The 25,279-nt window shown below is 41.4% G+C and overlaps 1 protein-coding gene across 1 annotated transcript in view; it reads right to left on the bottom strand.

Annotated features, from left to right (window-relative positions):
* Positions 1-19,176: 19,176 nt before the first annotated feature.
* ZFPM2 (zinc finger protein, FOG family member 2) overlaps positions 19,177-25,279 on the bottom strand; it is a 444,681-nt gene continuing 438,578 nt past the window's right edge. Inside the window, exons 7-8 of the mRNA XM_055546469.1 lie at positions 24,926-25,150; positions 19,177-21,850 (exon numbers count right to left, since the gene is read on the bottom strand). Coding sequence (XP_055402444.1) covers positions 19,359-21,850; positions 24,926-25,150 — 2,717 coding nt within the window. The 3' untranslated portion in view covers positions 19,177-19,358. The remainder of the gene's footprint in view (positions 21,851-24,925; positions 25,151-25,279) is intronic.

The raw sequence follows: 25,279 nt of genomic DNA on the forward strand, positions 1-25,279 counted from the left end.
AATCCATGGGGTCACAAAGAGTTGGACATGACTTAGCAACTCAGCAACAACAATATATATATACATACTCCAAGTCATGTATTACTGAATACATGTACACACAAGACTAAATCAGCAGTCCTTAACAGCCAGGGTACTTTTATATTTTTCTTTGTATACACACACGCACAAGTATTGTTGTTGTTGTTCACTCACTAAGTCATGTCCAACTCTTTGTGACCTCATGGACTGTAGCCCACCATGCTCCTCTGTCCATGTGGTTCTCCAGGCAAGAATACTGGAGTGGATTGCCGTTTCCTTCTTCAGAGGATCTCCCGACCCAGGGATTAAACTTGTCTCCTGCATTGGCAAGTGGATTCTTTACCATGGAGCCACCAAGAAAGTCCACACACATATATGCATACATAATATATGCCATAAACATTTGCCATATATGCTGTGTATTAAATATACATATAGTTGTCATATACAGAATATATATACATATATATGTGTAAATGTGAGTCTAGAGGTCTTCGAAGGCCAGGATTCCTTATTCATTCTTGTGTCCCAGTATTTAACACTGTGAATGACATACAAATAAAGTCAATCAATAAGATCAATAAACACCTGATGAACTGAAAAGAGCCAAACTCTTCAGTTCAGTTCAGTTGCTCAGTCGTGTCCAACTTTGTGACCCCATGGACTGCAGCATGCCAGGCCTCCCTATCCATTGCCGACTTCCGGAGTTTACTCAAACTCATGTCCGTTGTGTCGGTGACACCATCCAAACATCTCATCCTCTGTCGTTCCCTTTTCCTCCTGCCTTCACACTTTCCCAGCATCAGGGTCTTTGCCAATGAGTCAGTTCTTTGCATCAGCTGGCCAAAGTATTGGAGTTTCAGCTTCAGCATCAGTCCTTGCAATGAATATTCAGGACTGATTTCTTTTAGGATGGACTGGTTGGATCTCTTTGCTGTCCAAGGGACTCTCAAGAGTCTTCTCCAAAAGCATCAATTCTTCAGCACTCAGCTTTCTTTACAGTCCAACTCTCACATCCATACATGACTACTGGAAAAACCATAGCCTTGCCTAGATGGACCTTTGTTGGTAAAGTAATGTCTCTGCTTTTAAATATGCTGTCTAGGTTGGTCATAACTTTTCTTCCAAGGAGTAAGCGTCTTTTAAATTCATAGCTGCAGTCACCATCTGCAGTGATTTTGGAGCCCCCCAAAATAAAGTCTGCCACAGTTTCCCCATCTATTTGCCATGAAGTGATGGGACCAGATGCCATGGGACGTTTTCTGAATGTTGAGTTTTAAGCCAAATTTTTCACTCTGCTCTTTCACTTTCATCAAGAGGCTCTTTAGTTCTTCTTTGCTTTCTGCCCATAGTCAACTCACATTTCCACTAGCAGGTTTTTACTTATATGTCCAAGTGTCTTAGAACACTTTCTCCTGTCTGATGGATTAGAGCTCCTGATGGATAATGTTAATGTTCTTTGGTCAACTTGCTTAACTCGCCTGATCCCATGAAAAGTGCTTGAGTATCAAACCAATTGTGTGATAATCTGGAATCTTTGCACAGTGACATTAAAGTTCACAGCCTCATTTGGGAGTGGTTCCCTTTCTTGCTCTTAAAAAACAACAGCCTTTCTGACTTCCTTCAGTTCCCTTTAATGGGCTGAACTCAACCCAGTTCCAGGCCTATTAATATATATTCGCTCTCTGGAAATACTCTTATCCAGCTTCTTTGTTATCAAAGAGCTATTCATACTTTCTTTCAGGAGAAAGACCTCTTACATCATAGTTGCAAATTATTAACTATTTATTTTATATCTTACTCTTTGGAATCTATGTCCCTAGTTCATGTCCTGAAATAAAATTATGTGCTTAACTATTTACAATAGCTAGTACATGGAAGCAACTTAGATATCCATGGACAGATGAATGGAAAAAGAAGTTGTGGTACATGTATACAATGGAATACTACTTAGCCATAAAAGGAACACGTTTGGGTCACTTCTAATGAGGTGGATGTACCTAGAGACCATTTTTCAGAGTGTAAGTAAATCATAAAAACAAATATCATCTATTTACACATATATATGGAATCTAGAAAGATGGGACTGATGAACCTATTCACAGGGTAGCAATGGAGATGCAGACAGAGAGAACAGATTAGTGGACAAGGAGAGAGGAAGGAGAAGGCTGGAAGGAGAGGCTCTGTAATAACCTCGAGGAGGGGTGGTCAGAGGTGGAGGGGAGATTCAAGAGGGAGGGAACATATGTTCCCTATGAACCTATGGTTAATTAACCAATAATGTATGGTTAATTCATGTTGATGTATGACAGAAATCAAACCAGTATTGTAAAGCAATTAATCAATTAAAAATAAATAAATATAATTATATAAAAATTATGTGCTTAAATATTTGTTGAGAAAATGTATCATCCCCAAAAAAAAGAAAAAGAAAAGGCCCCAAATAACAGGCCAGTGGCAAGAGGACAGACTGACGGGTTATGGCCAGAAGGCAGGGGCCCAGATGGAGCGAGAAGGTCAGGGCCAAAAAGCAGGGCAGCAAGGATTCCAACCCTCCATCTCCCCGGCACAAATCCCCAGTTGGGAATCTTTCACCACCAGAGGTCTGTAAGTTCCTTCCTTGGAGAACTGGAAGGAAAGGGGACATGAGTGTGAGTAGGTGCCAGTAGGAGGTGAGAAAAGAAGCAAAATTCAGCCCTATAGCCAGTAAAGATCCCCTGGAGAAGGGAATGGCTACTGACTCCAGTATTCTTGCCTGGAGAATTTCATGGACAGAGGAGCCTCGAGGCTACAGCTCATGGGGTGGCAGAGAGAGTCGGACAAGACTGAGCGACTAACACTTTCACTTTCAGCCAATATCTATGTCCAGTGTCATTCTGAGCACTCCCACTAGGATTTCCTCCAAATAAACCCCAAGATTTCCCCCTCAGCCTCATTGTCTGTCACTCTGGCTCCAAACAGGCCTGCAAGTGGGAGGGAATGGAACGGAGTTGTTGGAAGGTGGGCTGTGGAACCTGACCTCCAGGGTGTGAATCCTGGTTCTGCCACCCACTAGCTGTGTGTTTGGGCATGTTATTTAATCTATTGTTCATAATAAAAAAAGGATAAAAACATCGTCTACCTCACAGGTTTCTGGGAGGGTTAAATGAGTCAGTTCAGGTAAAGCCCTTGGTGTTCAATGTGAGTTTTTTACTTTTTGAAGATCCTCAAGGGCAGTTTCTATATGCAGAAAAGATTGTTATGAAGTTGTATTGGGCTTAAAGTTATAAATTTAAAAATTTAGTTTTCCTTAAATGTTCAAGTTTAATTTAGGAGTCTCATAATCATAAATCAAACAAATTTAATCAGCACTTTTAAATCCTGGTCTCACAATTTAAATATTTAGAAACTTCTAAATTTCATTAACAAACAGCATATTTAATAATGTTTAAAAGTTTTTCAATTCCATGTTAACTCCTAAATATTTATGCAATTCTGTAAGGTTTAACAAAATAAACTTAAAAATTTGGTAAACACTAATTTCCCTAACATGTTTTGACAGTCTTTACAAGTATAGTAACAATTCAACCTAAAATCAGAAATTCAAAGCAATGAGTTAAACATACATTTAAACTACAATCACATATTTGACATTAATTCTAAACCATTTATGTCATCCTAAACACTATCAGAGATCACTTTTTCAAGTATTGCTGAGAACCAACTCTTCAGCTTGTTAAAAATCTTAATAATTTGAGCTATGAATCAGGATGCAACTCTGATTGACACGCTCAGACTGTTTGCATAGATGCTATGTCAAAGCCTTGAAAAGAGGTACTATACAACTTTTGCCCATTGGATTCAAGTTATATATTACCTAATTTTCAAATTACTTGAGTCAGTAATCCCTACTCAGGTGGTTATACCACTTGAGTGGATTACATCAATCTATTTACTGCTGATTCTCTTCTGAATTCTTATCACATTCTTTTCATCTGTCTGTACTAGGCTTTACATTTAAGCCACATCTAATTGGATTATGTGAGTCACAGGACTATTCTGGGGTCACAATTTTATAAAAGGCAAAAGAAATACTCAAGGAATGAGAGCTGGTATTATTAGATTATTAATATTGCCATTTTCTTTTTTCTTGAAATTAGATTTATCTAGGCTTCCTTTGGTAACTCAGGTCTGTGCTATGCTATTCTTAGTTGCTCAGTTGTGTCTGACTCTGTGACCCCATGAACTGTGGCCCGCCAGGCTCCTCTGTTCATGCGGATTCTCCAGGTAAGAATACTGGAGTGGGTTGCCATGCCCTCCTCCAGGGGATCTTCCCAACCCAGGGATTGAACCCAGGTCTCCTGCATTGCAGGAGGCTTCTTTACCAGCTAAGCTACCAAGGAAGCCCAGTAACCTAGGTTAGTGGTTCTCAAACTTTAGCATGGGATCAGATCAGAGCCATCTGGAGGGCTTGTTAAACCATAAATTGTTGGGCTACACTCTCTTATCTCTCACTCAGGTTGTTTGGGGAAAGGACTGAGAGTGAGCATTTCTGATAAATTTCCAGGTGATGATGATACTGCTTGTCCAGGGGCCACACTGAGAATCACTGCCTTAGGTCATATCCAAGATAGTGACTCTTGCTATGTTTTTCCTACTTTATGCTCTACGTTCCAGCTTTGTTGAAAAACAATTCAGTCACTAAGGTGTACTACGTGTCAGGAATTGTGCTAAATTCCAGAGATAAAACAATTACCTAGGCACAAATTCACACATTTTCATAGTATGCATAGCTAGAGATGACAAAGTGTTCCTAGAATTCACTGAAGGAACACTTTAACCCAGATTTGAGGAGATCACAAGAGTACAACATAAAAAGAAATGTTAAATTAAGATCTAAAAAATGACTGAGATTTAGCAAATAGCAGATTGATAAGGACACAGGCATGGAGGGGAGAAGGTAGGCATGGGGGTGGGTGGCAGGGACAGTTTTCCACAGAAAGCTCACAGCTGAGACAAAGCAAATGGATTAGATGCTTTGAGTCTTAACCCCAGAAGCAGAATTATTTTTAAAAGATTTTTAACATCATCATCGGTTTTAAAATTTGTGATGAAGAAAGCCTTACTAGAGAGTGAGGCGCATGCTGATGGCATGATCTACAGGGTGTGGGTGGCTGACCTAAAACAGACCACCAGATATTTCTCCAGCAAAGATGGTTATATTTGGGATCTGTAGATAGTGGAAATTCGGGGTCTGCAATCACAGAGAGACAGGTGCAAGTCCCTGCAGAGCAAGGGAAGGAGCAGACTTTAATAGAGGGGAAAAGAAGTTGGGAGGGCTCCAGCAATCAGAGTCCATGGCTTTTCACTGGCTGAAATCTTGCCAGGGAAGAAGAGTCTTTCCTCTTGTTGGACTTCTACTATAGCAGGGACTGAGTGTCCTCTACTCTGGTTTTCCAACTCTAATTGAGGTTTCTGCTCATTAATTCTTTAATAAATTAAGAAATGGTCATGTCAGTCCAACATGGACAGATAGTACAGATGACAATAGATAATGACAGTAAACTCACTACAGACAGGTCATTGTTTCCAGGGATTTGCATACCTTGGTGAGCATAGTTCTGGGCACAGAACTATTCTGAATTTCCTAGCCTCCTTTCAGTTCACTATGTGAAGAATCTTAGCCAATAGGATGTGGTTAGAAGGGATACATACTACTTCCCAAAACTTAGAAACCCTGAGTTAATAATGAAAAAAGTCTGCAGCAGCCTGAATACCTATATGATTTCTTGTTCCTTCCTGCTTATGATCATGTATGGATGTGAGAGTTGGACTGTGAAGAAGGCTGAGCGCCGAAGAATTGATGCTTTTGAACTGTGGTGTTGGAGAAGACTCTTGAGAGTCCCTTGGACTGCAAGGAGATCCAACCAGTCCATTCTGAAGGAGCTCAGCCCTGGGATTTCTTTGGAAGGAATGATGCTAAAGCTGAAACTCCAGTACTTTGGCCACCTCATGCAAAGAGTTGACTCATTGGAAAAGACTCTGATGCTGGGAGGGATTGGGGGCAGGAGGAAAAGGGGACGACAGAGGATGAGATGGCTGGATGGCATCACTGACTCGATGGACGTGAGTCTCAGTGAACTCCGGGAGTTGGTGATGGACAGGGAGGCCTGGTGTGCTGCAATTCATGGGGTCGCAAAGAGTCGGACACGACTGAGCGACTGATCTGATCTGATCTGATCCTGCTTATGAAAATTGAAAAAAGTGCAAGTGTTAGTCTCTCAGTCGTGTCTGACTCTTTGGAACTGAGAGAGTCAATTCCTAGGCAGGTTGATAACAACTCTGGGGCTCCTGAGGAGGAGAAAGAGGTCTGGGGCTCTCGAAGTGGAGATAGGGGTCTGGAATTTTCAAGGAGGAAGAAAGGACAAACAGTTTTTTTCCCCCTCTACATTCCTTAGTCTTAGTCACATAAAGCTGTTTTTTTTTCCCTTTAAGCCCAGAACTGATGATTACACAACAAACAACTCAGTTTAAACTCTGTACTAGGGATTACAGAGGACATGTTTCTCCTTCCTGAAAATCTTTTGATTAATCCTATTATCTTAAAATGTATATTATGGGAGTGGGTCTAGTAAGTGGGTCTCCTCTTACAACCTTGAGACATTATTTTGATTTATTGTAATAACCAATTAAAAAGTATATAATTTCCTTGCTAAGACTAGGGAGGGGGGCATTCTCTGGCATCCTTCTGATGTCTATGTTGGAAGCTTTCTCTGTCTCTTTTCACTTTAATAAAACTCTGCTATACAAAAGCTCTTGAGTGATCAAACCTGGTCCCTGGTCCTGAAGTTAAATCTTCTTCTTCAGAGATCACGAATCCAACACCGTTCACAATAAGCTATCAGGACCCCATGGACTATATAGCCCACTAGGCTCCTCTGCCCATGGAATTCTCCTGGCAAGAATACTGGAGTGGGTTGCCATTTCCTTCTATAGGGATCTTCCTGACATTGTAGGCAGAGCTATTAGGGAAGTCCCTTCTGCCTACAGGTGCTAGAAATAAATTGTAATTGTCTTAAAAATTCCATAATTTGTCTATCATAGTACCTAGCATTACTATAACTAATAGAATGACTATGCTTTTTATTTGCTTTTTTTTTTTTAAGTAATGATCCTCTTTTAAAATTAAGGTCTAGAAAAATGTCTACTTCAGAATAGATCAGTCCCAAGATATGGAGAAGGAAATGGCAACCCACTCCAGTATTCTTGCCTGGAGAATCCCATGGACAGAGAAGCCTGGTAGGCTACAGTCCATGGGGTCGCTAAGAGTCCCACATGACTGAGCAACTTCCCTTTCACTTTTCACTTTCATGCATTGGAGAAGGAAATGGCAACCCACTCCAGTGTTCTTGCCTGGAGAATCCCAGGGACGGGGGAGCCTGGTGGGCTACTGTCTATGGGGTTGCACAGAGTTGGACACGATTGAAGTGACTTAGCAGCAGTAGCAGTCCCAAGATAATCCTAAATACTATAGTTAGAATGTCTAGGGTATTCACATTATAAAAATGGTTGTGGAGAAGTGTTCTGAAATGTGCTGCTATTGTTACCCTGCTTATTTAACTTATATGCGGAGTACATCATGAGAAACACTGGGCTGCAAGAAGCACAAGCTGGAATCAAGATTGCCAGGAGAAATATCAATAACCTCAGATAGGCAGATGACACCACCCTTATGGCAGAAAGTGAAGAGGAACTCAAAAGCCTCTTGATGAAAGTGAAAGAGGAGAGTGAAAAAGTTGGCTTAAAGCTCAACATTCAGAAAACGAAGATCATGGCATCTGGTCCCATCACTTCATGGGAAATAGATGGGGAAACAGTGGAAACAGTGGCAGACTTTATTTTTCTGGGCTCCAAAATCACTGCACATGGTGACTGCAGCCATGAAATTAAAAGACGCTTACACCTTGGACGGAAAGTTATGACCAACCTAGATAGCATATTCAAAAGCAGAGACATTACTTTGCCAACAAAGGTTCGTCTAGTCAAGGCTATGGTTTTTCCAGTGGTCATGTATGGACGTGAGAGTTGGACTGTGAAGAACGCTGAGCACCGAAGAATTGATGCTTTTGAACTATGGTGTTGGAGAAGACTCTTGAGAGTCCCTTGGACTGCAAGGAGATCCAACCAGTCTATTCTAAAGGAGATCAGTCCTGGGTGTTCTTTGGAAGGAATGATGCTAAAGCTGAAACTCCAGTACTTTGGCCACCTCATGCGAAGAGTTGACTCATTGTAAAAGACTCTGATGCTGGGAGGATTGGGGGCAGGAGGAGAGGGGGACGACAGAGGATGAGATGGTTGGATGGCATTACCAACTCAATGGACATGGGTTTGGGTGGACTCCGGGAGTTGGTGATGGACAGGGAGGCCTGGCGTGCTGTGATTCATGGGATCGCAAAGAGTCTGACATGACTGAGCAACTGAACTGACTGAACTGAATAACTGAATCATTTGTTTTAGTGTCTCTTTTGGCAGAACATTAATCTTATGTGTGCGGGTGGGACTGTTTATCTTATTTAAAGTGTCTGGCATAGTGGTTATCACATAGAAGTGATTAACAAGTATCTATGAAATGAATCAAGCATTGGATCAACAAGGTGGAGATATAAGCAGAACCCCAACCAATAAAGATCTTATTAATGATATAAGAGAATTTGGATCTGATCCTGAGAGCAATGGGGAGCCATTGAAAGATTTAATAAAGGAAAGTGAGTAATCAGATTTTACCTTTGGACATTTTACCTTTTTTACATCATACTCAAAAAGTTATTCCACCTGATAAAGGTGAAAATTGCAATAAGGAAGATCAGTTTGGAGGCTGTTATAATTTTGGTAAGAGATGATTGTGCTATAAATTAGTGGCCCTGTGAATGGAGGCAAGAAAATCCATTTGAGATATATCCAGAAGGAAGACCTCACAGAACTAGAAGATCCTCTAAAATTGAGAGGCTGAAAACTGAGCAGGACCATGTGGGGCTCCTGGGCATGGACACACGTGTCCTCACTTTCTTGTGTGTGGAGTATAGGCGTCAGCCTCCATGACCTTCCTGGAATTCCAAAGGGCAGGTTCAAATAGTTGCTAATCAGGCAAGAGAGGGGATGCAGAGACAATGGAGGAGCAGCTAAGAAGTAACAGAGCAGGCTTGGGACAGGATCCAAGTTCTGCCTCTGGGAATACACATAACAATGTCTTTGAGCCCTGCTTCTCAGGTAGCACTAGTGGTAAATAACCCGCCTGCTAATGCAAGAGACAGAAGAAATTTGGGTTCCATCCCTGCGTCAGGAAGATCCCCTGGAGGAGGTGTGACAATCCAATCCAGTATTCTTGCCTGGAGAAAGCCATGATCAGAGGAGTCTGGTGGGCAACAGTCCAAAGAATCAAACAAGACTTTAGTGACTTAGCACACCTGCACGTAGAGCTGCTGCTGCTGCTGCTAAGTTGCTTCAGTCGTGTCCCACTCTGTGCAACCCCATAGACGGCAGCCCACTAGGCTCCTCTGTCCCTGGGATTCTCCAGGCAAGGATACTGGAGCAGGTTGCCATTTCCTTCTCCAATGTATGAAAGTGAAAAGGGAAAGTGAAGTTGCTCAGTCATGTCTTGACTCTTAGTGACCCCATGGACTGCAGCCTACCAGGCTCCTCCATCCATGGGATTTTCTAGGCAAGAGTACTGGAATGGGGTGCCATTGCCTTCTTCCAACAATATGAGGTATGTATTATTATTAATCCTATCTTATGAATGAGGACACTGAGACATGGAGAAATTAGATGAAGCTGTCCAAAATCACACAGATGGTAAGGCCTCCAGAGTTCACATACCTTATCACCTCATATACATGCATGAACACATTTGTTTAATTCCTAATGAAATAAAATGAGCTTCAACCTTCCAAAATCTGACCCTTCCCTAAAACCCCCTATAAATGGAGGTGTTAACTACTTGATGAAGCATTCTTCCTTCCAAAGGAAAGCTCACAGTTTGATAACCTTCTGAACCACAAAAGCTCATCAGGAAAACCACAGGAGGCCAGAGAAAAGGACTGCTGGTCCTTCACACACCCTGATCCTTATCAGCAAGACTGCCCTTGAACCATCTCAGTCCATGGGATTTTCCAGGCAAGAGTACTGGAGTGGGGTGCCATTGCCTTCTCCAATTGCTATAAAACTCCTCACCAAACCTTTCAGGTTGGGACACACGGTTTTGAGGGCGGCACCCTGCTGTGTCCCCTTCACCCAGCAAAGCAATGGAGCTATTCTTTCTACTTCACCTAAAACTCTGTCTGGGATTTGATTCAGCAACAGTGCACAGAGGCTGAGTCTCCAAATCAGGAGTGGGAGCAGTAGAATAAGACAGTGGAAGAAGAGCAGGATTACTCCTAGTCTGTGGTCAGAGTAATCAGGGGAGTCCAGTCATTTGGACCATAAAGAAGGCTGAGCGCCAAGGAGTTGATGCTTTTGAATTGTGGTGAAGACTCTTGAGAGTCCCTTGGACTATAGGGAAACCAAATTAGTTGATTCTAAAGGAAATCAACCCTGAATATTCATTGGAAAGAGTGTTGCTGCAGCCGAAGCTCCAATACTTTGGCCCCCTGATGCTGTGATGCATCAGGGAGAAGGTAGATAGAAGGCAAAAGGAGAAGGGGAATGACAGAGCATGAGATGGTTAGACAGCATCACTGACTCAATGGACATGAATTTGAGCAACTCTGGGAGATAGCTGGGCTTCCCTCATAGCTCAGTCGGTAAAGAATCTGCCTGCAATGCAGGAGACCCGGGTTTGATTCCTGCATTGGGAAGATCCCCTGGAGAAGGCAGTGGCAACCCATTACAGTATTCTTCAGAATCCCATGGACTGAGGAGCCTGGCAGGCTACAGTTTGCCAGGGGTCACAAGAGTCGGACATGACTTAGCAACAAAACCACCTGGGAGATAGGGGAGGACAGAGGAGCCTGGCATGCTGTAGTCCATGAGGTCACAAAAAGTTGGACATAACTTAGCGACTGAACCACCACCGCCATGGGGTGGTGCTGACATCACTAAGATGAGTTCAGGGAAAGGTAAAGAAGCTTTCAGAAGTTGTAGTTACCACAGGGAACAATGCTCTTCTACACTTCTCTACCCAAAGCTAATTGAACCCAGGGTCTCTTAACAACTGGTCCCCAGTGCTCATCATAGAGCTTGTGTCAGAGTAAGAACTCAAAACTGGAATGAAACTATGAATGAGTGAATGAATAAATGCATAAGTGAATGAATGAGTGAAACAAGAGTAATTTTGAAGGGCACAATATTGAAACCAACTAATTGCATTTGCTTTCATACTGTTTCTGCTTGAGATTTGCAGCATGCAGCTAGCACAGATGGCCTCGAGATTGCAATTCTCTTTACATATTTACTCTGCTCCCACTCGTTCTCACTCTCTCCCCACTCCCACCCTACCCCCTACCAGGAATGGTCATGAATCACAAATAACTCCACGATTCCCTGAAGCATCTGCCTCTGATCACAGTGTGAGGCCAGCAGTCTTGTAATAGACTCCACAAGTGTTTTCCTTGGGTTAAAAAACTCATCAAAATTAATACTAAATTGAAAAGGGGACATTCACAGTGAGCTAGCTGTCCTGTGTAAGTGAAACATGCAGTCTGGCAAATAATAAGTTCTTTTTTCTAAACTATGTATAAAGAATGAAAAGTGGGTGAAAGGGATACCTGCCTATTCCCATCTATCAAATAAGGCCAATTTAATTTACCAATAGATATAAACTTGCCTGGTTTGTATGATGGACAATCCTCCTGTTGGGCTGCTCCCTGCAGGCCTGCAAGCTTTGTATTTGTCCAACCTCAAGACTGAAGAAAGAGCCCAGAGTCAGCGACAGAGACATCAGTGGTTTAATCGGTAGGGGAGCTTACCCATCAGAAGCAAGGTCCGGGAGCGACACCCCCCTCTATGTATGAGGAAGGGTGAGCAAGACACAGCAACAGTCTTCACTACCACAGACAGGGAGGTTACCAGCTACAAAGGGAATTGACTTCAGGTGGGCTCACTGGTTACCAGGGAAACCAGCAGAGGCGCCTGCCCTTCACCATCCCTTTGAGAAGTTATCTTGGTGGAGAGTTCTGATTTAAAGATTAGAACAGCCACCGAGTGGGGCCTGGGGCAAGTATGTAGGCATCTACAGATTAGGCTCTGATTAAGAGAGCAGGTGAGTCTTGTCAGTAGGGTCTAGGTGAAGCAGGCACGGGTCAAGTAGGGGGATAGACAGAGAGCAAGAGAACAGCCATTTTGAGTGGACTGATCATACACCTCCAAACACGAATAGGTGTCAAAATGCAGAAAAGAGCTACAGACCCAAGTGGAATCATAGTGGCTACTGAGTTCAGTAGGAGTGGAGCCTGGAGTAAGGAAGATAGCAAGACTGGATAGGACTGGTGACACAGGCAACTCATGTAATGAAAGCTCATGTAATGACCATCATCGTCATCTTTAGCCTTGTCACTCAAAGCAGTCTGCACCCCTGCAGCACTCGTGTCACCTGGGAGCTTGTCAGAAATGCAGACTCTCAGGCCCCTCCCCCACCAAGTCCTACTGAATCAGAGTCTGCAGTGTAACAAGATCCTCAGGTGACTCGTATGGACCTAACAGCTTGAGGGGCTTTGCTCTAAATCACAGCATTCAAAGGGTCTACTGAGCTCAGATTGAGTCACTTTAGGGTCATTTTAGAGTTTATTATCCAGATGGGGACATTTGTGAGTGTGAATAAGGGGTGTTAAAATAAGTGTAACTGTATATTTTAAAAATACTTAGCTATTAAGAAATGTTATTTTTATGTAGAAGTGGATCTATATAATAGTTGTAGCTATAGGCCATCTTTAAAAATAAATTCTTTCTAAAAAATAGAAATAAAACATATCAATGGATACTAAAGAAAAAATTCTTTATGTTGACCTGAATGTTAATATAAGTGCTAGGTTAAGAGTTTGATATATTATCAATGTGAACCTAAGTTTATTTTAAAATACATATATTACAGAAATACATATGTTTGTAATTATGTATTATAGGAATACATATTTCTTGAAGAGTCAGACATGACTTGGCGACTGAATAACAACAATTACAGAAATAGATATAGAAATGTGTACATATACTGGTTGCTATACATACATACAGGAGAAGGCAGTGGCACCCCACTCCAGTACTCTTGCCTGGAAAATCCCATGGATGGAGGAGCCTGGAAGGCTGCAGTCCATGGGGTCGCTCAGAGTCGGACACGACTGGGCTGTTTCACTTTCATTTTTCACTTTCATGCATCGGAGAAGGAAATGGCAACCCACTCCAGTGTTCTTGCCTGGAGAATCCCAGGGACAGGGGGGCCTGGTGGGCTGCCGTCTATGGGGTCGCACAGAGTCGGACACGACTGAAGCTACTTAGCAGCAGCAGCAGCAGCATACATACATACATCCTAATTATATTTGCTGAGATGATCTAAAAGTAGGGATGTTCAGTAGCAATAAACAAACCTAGGGTTAAGATCTAGGCTTCTAAATACCATCCTCCAATAGAAGGAATCTGGATCCTTTGGGGAAATAACTGACTCTGGGGCGAGGTTGAGGAAAATAGTAATATGATATGAGGTCAGTAGGAATGGGTTGTGAAATCAGGCATTCTGAGGCATGGAGCGTATTGTAGTGCCCAAAAGAATACACTTCTCTTGGTTTAAGTCACCTAGTCTGTGGTAATTGTTACAACAGTCATGAGAAATGAACTTTCTCACTTTTCCTTATCTCCAGAGAACATTTGAGCTAGACTTAAGTGTGTAAGAGAAAGGAAAAGTAGCTGGAATTTTAGCCGCTTGCCTGCTTGCCTTGTGTTTCCTTCTGCTTTAGTGGTGAAAGGAAAGTGATGAGGGGAGGGAACCTGAGAACAGGACTCAGGTCTCTGGCTTTTACCCATTAGCTTTGTGACTTGGGGTGCTTACAATCTCTGACCCTTAGTTTTGCCTAAAAATGAGAAGTTTCCACCTGATTAAAAGATTTTCAGATATTGCTTACAGATTCCATTATGACCAAATTTTTAGTTTTAATTTCAATGTGAAAAGTCATATGTTGAATTATTTGAAAATTATAGCAGTTTTACACACTCAAATGGGTTACATATTGGATAGCAATACTTTGAAGACCGACTGGTTAATAAATTCTGCTGCCAGCTTAGTTTATTTTGATATTGACCACAGAATACCACTTCTGATTCTGTCTACATTTAATTCAATGATTCTCATCTTGTGCTCAAGGGAGGAGAACATAGAATATCCTATGGTTGTTCTGCCAAAAGTCTTCAGAAATCCAGTCTCACTCTTAAGATATGCTGATAGAGTAGGTTTTCATATTCCATAGAAGACTTAACTACAGAACAATCTGGAGAACAAATATAAACCATCACACTTTTATCGTCCTTTCCCCAGACCATTCAACTGGTGCTATTTTGACCTACATTTTGTCTTGTTGAACATGGGGCATTCTTATCAGTAAGCACTGAAGATCTTTGGTTTTTTCTGTGATTTGGTCTTCAAGTAATCCAGACCCAGACCCATCCTTCTCCACTCACCTGGTGTAGACTCTCACTACCCCCATTTAGACTATCACTATGGCCTTCTAACTAATCTTCCTCTCTAGCAGCTAGGCCTCACACTCACTCAACCACATTCCTAAACTCCATTTTCATGATTCTAATAAGCAAGGTACAGGGTTAGCCCATGAACCTCAGCCTGGCATTTAAGGTCATGTGACACCAGATTTCTATTTATACCTTTATTTTCTTTAATTTTCCAAGCTGAACCCTCTTCTTCAAAAAAAATTTCATTCACTCTTCACCCTCACATACTACTTTCATGCTATCATTTATAATGATCTCTACATGTACAAAAAAGGCTTCTGTGTGCAGGAGGGCCTCACAGGGTCCTGGGTTTGGTTGCTCAGTTGTGTCTGATTCTTTGCAACCCTATGGACTATAGCCTGCCGGGCTCCTCCTCTGACCATGGGATTTCCTGAGCAAGAATACTGGAGTAGGTTGCCATTTCCATCTCCAGGGGATCTTCTAGACCCAGGGATCAAACTGACATGTCTTGTGTCTCCTGCATTGTAGGAGTATTCTTTACCTCAGACAGTAAAAAATCCATCTGTAATGCAGGAGACCTAGGTTCAATCCCTAGGTTGGGAAGATTCTCTGGAGGAGGGAATGGCTACTCACTCCAGTATTCTTGCCTGGAGAATTCCATGAACAGAAGTGCCTGGCGGGGTCGCAAAGAGCTGGACAGGACTGAGCGACTTTTACTTTCACATGTACAAATACGTTTATCTTCCTCTGTACTCTGCAGGTCTGGTTCTGGTCCAAATGAAACTATTTTAGCCAATGTTATTTCCTTCTGTGAATGGCTAATAGAAGTTATTTTCAACTATACAAATAGTACTTAAACTATTCTTTTGGATATAGTGCGCAGGTATTACAGGGCTCCCAAAATGACAAGTAGCTTTCCTTATCATTTCACCCACCTTTTTAGATCCTACCCTATCCAGAGAGTCTTCCCCAACTTTCCTGTATCGGTTTCCCTTTTTCTTTTTGTCTTTCTATGCCCCTTAATCTCCCTCAGTCTTCATACCCTGCCCTAGTTTACCATTTAGTATCTCCCAACATTCTAACATATTAGAAGCATTTGGAAAGAACTTTAAAAGATTCCCACATGAAAAGATGCTCAACATCACTCATTATCAGAGAAATGCAAATCAAAACCCAATGAGGTACCATTTCATGCCAGTCAGGATGGCTGCGATCCAAAAGTCTACAAGCAATAAATGCTGGAGAGGGTGTGAAGAAAAGGGAACCCTCTTACACTGTTGGTGGGAATGCAAACTAGTACAGCCACTATGGAGAAGAGTGTGGAGATTCCTTAAAAAACTGGAAATAGAACTGCCTTATGATACAGCAATCCCACTACTGGGCATACACACTGAGGAAACCAGAATTGAAAGAGACACGTGTACCCCAATGTTCATCGCAGCACTGTTTATAATAGCCAGGACATGGAAGCAACCTAGATGTCCATCAGCAGATGAATGGATAAGAAAGCTATAGTACATATACACAATGGAGTATTACTCAGCCATTAAAAAGAATACATTTGAATCAGTTCTAATGAGGTGGATGAAACTGGAGCCTATTATACAGAGTGAAGTAAGCCAGAAAGAAAAACACCAATACAGTATACTAATGCATATAGATGGAATTTAGAAAGATGGTAACAATAACCCTGTGTACAAGACAGCAAAAGAGACACAGATGTATAGAACAGTCTTATGGACTCTGTGGTAGAGGGAGAGGGTGGGATGATTTGGGAGAATGGCATTGAAACATGTATAATATCATATACGAAATGAGTCACCAGTCCAGGTTCGATGCATGATACTAGATGCTTGGGGCTGGTGCACTGGGACGACCCAGAGGGATGGTATGGAAAGGGAGGAGGGAGGAGGGTTCAGGATGGGGAACACATGTATACCTGTGGTGGATTCATTTTGATATATGGCAAAACCAATACAATATTGTAAAGTTAAAAAATAAAATAAAATAAAATTAAATTAAAAATAAATAAATAAATAAAATCTTCCAAGGAGAAAAAAAATAAATAAATAAAAGATTCCCAAGATCTACAGACAGGATTTTTAAAAAAATTGATCTAGTATGTAACCCAATGTACCCCCCAAAAAAATATATATATATATATTTTGTATATATATGCATATATATATTTTTTTATATATATATGTTGGCATTTTAAAGATGTTCCCTAAGTGATTCAAATGAAGGAATAGTGTTGGAAAACACTAACCTGAGCCAGATGACAAACTCCTTTAGAGAAGCCACCACTTAACATACCTCTTTGGCTTTATGCCCAAAATAGTGGATACAGTCCAATGTGATCAATAAAGATATGTTGGTTGGCTTTCTTTTCTTTTTAAAAAAGGAAAAGGAAGAGACTGGGGAAAGAAGACCCCTTTGGCTTCATCCTCAAAATAGTGGATACAGTCCTAGTCATGATCAATAAAAATATGTTGCCTGGAAGACTTTCTTTTCTTTTAAAAGAAAAAAAAAAAAGGGGGAAAAGGAAGAGATTGGGGAAGTAAGTCCTGTTGAGAATGCCCAGCCCTGCTGGTTTCCACCTGAGAGCTCAGCACGTCTTCATGGCCAGTCCTCTGCTTCCCGAGGAGCATGTTACTACTAAAAGTAGATTCCTGCAAAACTCTACTAAGAATGTCAGTTTGGTTCACCTCACTGTCTAGTCACTGACTAAAACAGAAAACATCAGCTAAAGATCAAGATTTTACATTCGAAAACAGTTATTCTTAACAAGCAACTGAAGAAAAGTTCTTGACCACACAATATATTTTTTAATGTTTTGTCACAGTATTTATAAGCTATGTTTGGAACTAGTACCTTATATTCATTATGCTACCAAATTCAATAAGGAGGAAGAATAGTGCATCACAACCTACCTGCCAACAGTGCGTCCTCGCCACAGGTGAGGCAACTGCCTTTCCAGCTGGGGAAGTTTCCCAAACTGTGGTAGACTGCATCTGTCTTGATGTGCGACCGGTGCCATCTTGCCTCCTGAATCACATCTCAGCATCTCTGGATGGCCCATTAGACCTGCCATCATCTAACCAACATTATCTGCTCTTCATTCCCCCTCAACATGCAAACCCTTGGAATGAATAAATGAGAGGTGTGAAAACTAGGGTCTTTTACAAATTGCCAGCATGAAACCCAGGCATCTTTACTCATGAGTCACTTTACCATACCACTTTGCTGCTGCTCAAAACACAAACCTCTCTCTCTGGCAAACTCCATCTAAAAGTTGGGTGCATGTAACCAACTTTGGTGCCAATTCTTCCAGTAGATTTTGTAAGCCTTTCAGACATTTATGAAATCAGTCTTTTTCTGTGCTACAGTTGGTAGGGGGTGGGGGGTGGAGGGGTAGAGAACACAAAGATAGTGCTTCTTATATATATTTATAATGAAGAACTTTTCTAGTTCCAGAGCCTGGAGTCTCCAGTTCATTTTAATATAATAAGTTATGTTAACTAGGTGCATAAAAAGGATAACCTCTTCCTGTACTGGTTTGTCATCATGCTACATTTATCCAGTACTGTTTTGAACCTACTCATGTTACAAAGAACAGGTATATAGCGTTTCCCTTGTATTTTAAAGAAAAAAAGTATGCCAAACTTCTCCAACAATCTGGAATTTTATTCCATTCATATACATGCATAGTAACAACATTTGTTGAGAAATTATTTCTATCAGAAGTAGAACATTATCTTTGTGATCACCAGGTGCAGTATTGCTACTCTTATATTTAAATAGATCTTATATATGAATTAAATTCATACCTGCAGCATTGAGTTTAGGGTTTTGATTTAGACTGTGCCTTTCAAAAGATAAAACCGATTAATACTACTTCATTACTTACAATACTGCTTCCAGTAATTTTGTTCATTCTTACAAAGTATTGCATTTAACAGCAAAGGTTTAAAAATTGAGACAGAGCTGCATCAGCGAAAGAAAATACAAGTACTATACAAGAAAAAAATCGCCATCTTCATTTAACATACATGTTTAAGATTAAGAAAATGGACGGAAACGTACGGCTACATACAAATGCAAAGCCTAGTGACTAAGAGACTGTATCTGCTAAAATATAAAGTGCAAACGGAGCCTGATTATCCAAGAATTGAAATCTTAAGGCGAACTTATAGCACGTGTATTTAGAACATCTTTGCAAGTTATATTTTAGCATATACATATATCTGCAACAGCATATAAGAAGAAATCAAGATACACAAGTGCTTTGGAAGCTATTTCTAAAATGCTTTTCTGTATTGTTTGTGACTATTTTCTTCAAAAGCTACTTACAGTGCAAACCATATGTGCTACACAATAACTATACAATAACATTACAAATGACTTTAATATAAAGTTTTTAAATAAAAAATAACATAACCACAGCTATGAATACTGCTGGTAAAATAAATTAAAATTTTTTTTTTTTGGAAAATGGCACCAATAATACACTTTACTAATGGACTGTAATGAAATTACACTTTAAGTCTTCAACTCAGCCATAATGAATTATCTCCTGATCGCCCGGATGTAATTCAAATAGCTTTTTTTTTTTTTTTCCCTCTGTACTGGTAGAACAACATACTAAACACTGGTACCAAAGGTGACTGATGTCCATTGATGTAGTGATTTCATTTGACGTGTTCCGCGGCATGTGATGAGCAATAAAACTTTTTGTGAGTTATAAAGTTTGAGAGGTTGTTGAACTGGATGTCACAGAGCCGGCAGTATTTCCCACTGGTGGGCGCCTGGGTGGAGCCATTCACACTTTTTGCTATACTAGACAACTGGTCCTCTGCGGAGGGAATGCCTGGGGAGACGTTCTCGTTCGTGGTTAAGGGGTTCTCGGAGACCCAGGAGGGAGACTTGTGGCCGTCTTCACGCTGAGGGTTCTGGGCAATGTTCTCTTGCTGGGGGTTGGCGGCAGGGCGCTCTTCTTGCTTCAGTCCACCGTTCACGATGACCATGCCTCGATTTTTGGGCAACAAGGGCAGGGAATCTTTCTTCGGCACAGCGCACCCATTGGAAGAAGCCTGGCTTTTGGGAGATTCATTTTCCGCGTTTGTGCTTTGCTCCACGTCAGTGTTATGGATGACCAGAGAACTGGAAATGTAATCACTTGGCTTGATTCCATAGTACGGAGAAAGCTGGTCGGCTCCTTTTGCCTTCTTTATTGCTCCAGGGTACAGGCATTGGGGAAGAAACAAATGTTTGTTTTCTTCTTTTGTCGCGATGAGCTGAGCGGCTTCGCTGAAGACTTTCAGGCCCTGCAGCGTCGCTAAGTGGGATGAGAATAAGTTTCCATTGGGGGAGGGCTGCTTCAGATTGCCATTTTTCTCACATTTTATGATGCTTCTTTCATAGCTGACATCGGGGCTGCTTCGTTCGCTTTCTGGATTCGCAAACACTTTGCTGTCGAGCGGAGTCAGGTCGTTCCGCTGATGCGCGGTGACCGGGCAGAAATTTTGCTTGTGGGCCAGGTAGTTTTCCACCTTGTTGAAACTGATCTTGCACACGGTGCACTCGTGGTAGTCCAGCAGCCTTTTGGGAGACGCGGTCGTCCGCTCAGACTGGGATAAACACTTTTTGCTGAGATCGATGGGGACATCCATCTCCAGGCAGGAGACGCTGGAATGAGCAGTGTCACATTTAGAAACCGGGACACACTTGTTCATGGCCAGGGAGGTTTCCAAGTGCTTTGAGACAATTCCGGGAAAGAGATCGCATCTTGGGTGGTAGCACTCGCCCAGCCCTTCCGTGGCTTCTTGGGTGGAGGTACAGGGATTGCTGAGGTTGGCTACATCGAGAAAGCGCTGCTGGACTAGCTGAGGCCTTTGATCCTGTTCGGGCAGGCACATCTCATACATCTTCCTGCGCTTGCGCGTGCGCATGGTTCTCTGCATGGCAGGCACTTTGTTGGAAGCCGACCTCTTGAGTGGAGGGTCGTGGCGCGTCGCACAATAATACTGTTTGTGGACCATGTAGGTTTCGTGCCGGCTGAAAGTAATGTTGCAAGCTTCACAGGTAGTCTTATTTGGGTCACTTTCCCCATCCACTAAGGGGACGCTGGGGTTTTTGATATCAACAGGTTTCCCATTAATTTTATCATCATTGCTATTAGGGGTGGAGAGCTTCTTAGTTTGCGTGGAAAAGTCCTTGTCGTGGCCTTTCCCGTTTGGCCCAATTAAATCTAAAACGGCGGAAGAATTGATGCAGGGTGTTTGAAGAAGTGGATTCTCGGGATCGGCAGAGTGAGCGGCTGGATTGAGAAGATTAATGGAGGGCTGACCCGTGTTGGGACTCACAGCCTCCTGCATCTTTTCTGAAACCCCAGGGAACTCGGGGGACTTGGCCATCTGCTGCCATCGGCTGCTGCAGTAATGTTTTTTGTGCACTAGATAATTATCCAAGTTATTGAAGGTTATGTTGCACTCAAAACAGGTAGCCCCCTTGGGCATTAAGGGGCTGTAAATGACAGGAGGGTAGCTACTACTTCCGTGCCTCAGTCGCCGGTGTACCAGTTCAGACATCTTGGCTAAGATCTCTGAAGCTTGAGGGACCATTGTAATATCTTGGGGAAAAGCAAACTGAGATAGAAAGGGTCCCACGGGGAAAGAAGGCCCAATATTAGGCTGAACTGGAGATGAGGCGAGTCTTGGACTAGAGGGCTCAGACTTTATTTTCGTGTAAGAAAAGCTTTGTTTATTGGTTGTAGGCTGAATTTCAGGTCTCTGGTTAGTGAGAAAGAGCTGAGTCTTTTTCTCACACTTGTCCAGCTCCGTGTCAGAGCTCGCATCTTTAGTCTGCATGGCCTTTTGGCTCTGGGGGAGCTCACTTCTGGTCAGCAAGTCTGTGGCTGGCTGTAAGCTGTCTTCGGTTCCACTTGGAGAGTGTTCCATGTCACTTTCTCGGGGCAGTTTGCTGCCAGGGACATGGAGCTCCTGGTGCTGCAATAACTCCCTCTGAGTCTGGAAGCCAAAGTGGCAGTGATTGCATCGGAAGGCAGCTTGAGTGAGATGGGAGAACAGGTGTTGGTGAAAGTTGATCACGGAATCAGCAGTGTAGCTACAGACGGTGCATTTTAGACTAGCACCAGGGGGGAGGAATTCTTCCATTTTCACTCCTGGAGAAACATACAAAATCAGAATACTGAGAACCACACATTTTGGTTTGCTGGTGATATGAACCATTACTAATGACCTCATGTCTTCAACACAGCAGAAATGAACTGAAATCTTGCAGAATCTCATTTGCGGTATTAACTTTTTTCCTATGATACCTTTCACCATATGTGATAATAATAAACTGTGGTTAATACTTTCCAAAGCACTTTCATGAGTATCATCACATTGTAGTGGGATGGGCATTGCTGTTTTAATTTTACAGGTCAGAAAACAAATTCAAGGAGGCTAAAGGAATTGATTATGGTAATAAATCTCAATAATCATCTAATAAATTCAGTGATGAAGCCATGCCCAGACCTCAGATTTTATGATTTCTAGTCCAATAAGTCTTCTTACCAAACCACTGTGCTCTACAGTAGGAAGAGGCAGGCATTTATCAGAGATAATTTTGACAACCTGTATGCAAACTAAATAACTTAGTGCACTTAATGTGCTAGAATTAGGTCTTTATACAACAGAATCCAAACAGAAATCATTTTGTAAAGTAATTAATAACATCCTAATTTATCTTTGGTACAAATTTAGAATTTCATGGTTTTGCTTAATATGGGTTATCTTTATCCAGGGCTGGTATACAGCTGATATTTACTAGTATGTTCAACTATATTAGTATACTAATATAGTCGTTTCGGACTGACATTTGTGCTGATTGATTATGGCCTGTTTCTGGTCAGTTATTAAATATTTTGAATATCACCACTGACTGGTGGCTAAGTCTCAATGCAATATTGTGATTTACAGGAAATGTATATTTGGTCACTCACATGAGGAAAATCTATTTCTCCTATGCATCTGGTCTTTATCCTTGGTTCCTGGCTCAAGGCTTCTAAAACTGTTGGAATTTCTTGTGATAAATATGTCTTTGTTATGTTAATGAGGTGACTTGTGTAAAGCACTCAGGTAACCTAAGGATGGAGACTGGTTGCCAGAAGAACTAACCCTGTGAGTCAAGGGTTGGAACTTACACTGCCTTCCACTTCTGGGAAGAAGGGCTGGAGATTAAGTTCAATTGCCAATGGCCAATAACTTAATCAATCATGCCTATGTAATGAAGCCTCCTTGCCCATTCCCAAACCTAGCCCTATTCATCTCATCCATCTGGCTGTTCCTAAATTATATCCTTTTAAAATAAACTAGTAATCTAGTGAGTTAATGTGTTATCTGAGTTCTGTGAATCACCTAGCAAATCAATCAAACCAAGGGGGTGCTGTGGCAATCTCTGGTTTACAGCTAGTTGGTCAGGAGCACAGCAGACTGGTCTGAATTGGAATGAGAGTGAGGGGCGTCCCTCTTGTAGAACTGACCCCTTAATATATGGAATTCAATGCTGTCTCTTGGTAGTGTCAGAATTCAGTGGAGTTGAATTGCAGGACACCCAGTTGGTGTCTAAAGAATTACTTGGGGGGCAGGGGGCGGGGGGAACCATTCCCCTATGAATTGGAATTGGGAGCTAGATACTTTTATTCACTAAGGTCAACTCCTGTCCCATTTGTTCTCATATGGTTAACTCAGGCTTGCTTCCTCTTCTCTGCACTCTAGACTAAAATGAGAAATACCTTCTGTATTCATAAAATGAAAATATGGCAACAGCACCCAGCCCTACAGTGATAAAAGAGGACTTCTTTTATTTTTCTCCTTAGCTAATCCAGGACTCATTTTTCTACTGAGCTGGAAAAATCTCTCTATCTCTTATTTTTGTTTTGTGCATGACTTTACACTCACTGTGTGAGACAACCAACCTGTTTCTGCTTCCCCTGGTTTATCACCTACATAAAGACAGCTCATTTGTAGGGAAAAGGTAAAGAATGAGTAAAAAGAAAATTGCCTATTTTTATGGGTACAAAGACAAAAGCTTGCACAGTACTAGAGTATTGTAGGTTGGAGTTAGTTTTTTTTTTTTTTTTTTTTAACTGAGCACCTATTTTAGTTTTTAATTATTCAACCCAAGCAAAAACAGTGAAGGAAGTCACCCGGGGGTGTCTAACAAGTTTTGTATTCTAGGTGCTGAAGAACTGTGATTCCCAAAACTTGGTTTGCCCTATCCAAAAATGTTCGAAAAAAATACCTAAAATTAATGTAATTATGTACATTTGGTTCACTTCAATTATTTTTAAAATACAGGAATTAGAATACTATAAGATGATACTGATGATAACTGGGCATACAATTCCAAAATAAATGGGAATAGTAAAAAAGAGGGGATATGTGTATACATACAGCTGAGTAGACACACAACATTGTAAAGCATATATACTCCAATAAAAATTAATTAAAAAAAAATGGGAACAGTTGCCACCTTGCTGTTAAGGGAAGGCTTTAAAAAGAGAAGACTTGTTTTTCAGGCTAATTTTTCCTAAGAAGTTTTAACACATAGCACTAAAAATGTTTTTATGTCAAAAATTCAACTGTGTTGTTATCATGCACACTCTAGAAGTCAGGAACCTTTTACAGATCCATATTTAAAAGTTAATTTCTCTCAAATGGGATTTTAATTGGATCTTTAAAAATAAAAGCTTTATTTCCATTCAGCAATAATGGAATTTTTGGAAATTCCATTGGAATTTTATGGAAAAAGCAATTTTACTTTTTATGTAAAATATGTAAAAATACAAGTATTTTTTATGTACCTACTATTTAGTCCCTGCCGTGTCGGAAACAGTGCGTGGTAAGTTTGCAAAGATCACCTGGCACAGAAATGAATGAATATTGATGACAATATACAAAGGGTATTGTGATTTCTAAAACTGATGCTATTTGACTTTAGTTGGAAAAAAAACTACAGAGTGCTTTGGCCTGTAAGCTGAGCACTGTAAGTCGTTAGAAAAGAATTGAGACCCAAGTCCTTTGAACAGAATATACTGACTGTACATGACAAAAGGTAATAACTATCTGGTTTAGCAAGTTTAATTTTGATTTTATAGCAGGAAGAGACATATGAATGAATGTATGCACAATATGTACGAATGTACATGTGTATGTATGTAGAGAAAGAACAGGTCTCCTGGAGCACTTACCACTGTGTGAGTTCAGGTGCATTTCTAGAGCTCGGGCATTTGAAAAGCTCTTGGTGCATTGTGGGAAGGGACACAGGCTGGAAATCTGAGGAGCAGTGTCCTCATTTTCCTCTGACACTGGTGCAGCTTCTCTTTGCCTTCCACTGCAATAGTACATCAGATGCGCTTGCAGATTCCGCTCACTGCGATACCAGATGCCACAGGACTTGCAAGGGAATATATCCTCTGCAAGCAGAAACACAGGGACACGTTAGCTGTTGCCCACTTAGAGCCATTCATGGGTAAACAGCATTTGGTTCAGTTTTTTTGAGTCTGTTCTCTGGTTCTGAATTAGGTAATCAGACAGTGGCTAGT

This window comes from Bubalus kerabau, chromosome 14 (genome assembly GCF_029407905.1).
Source record: "Bubalus kerabau isolate K-KA32 ecotype Philippines breed swamp buffalo chromosome 14, PCC_UOA_SB_1v2, whole genome shotgun sequence".
NCBI classification, from domain to species: domain Eukaryota; kingdom Metazoa; phylum Chordata; class Mammalia; order Artiodactyla; family Bovidae; genus Bubalus; species Bubalus kerabau.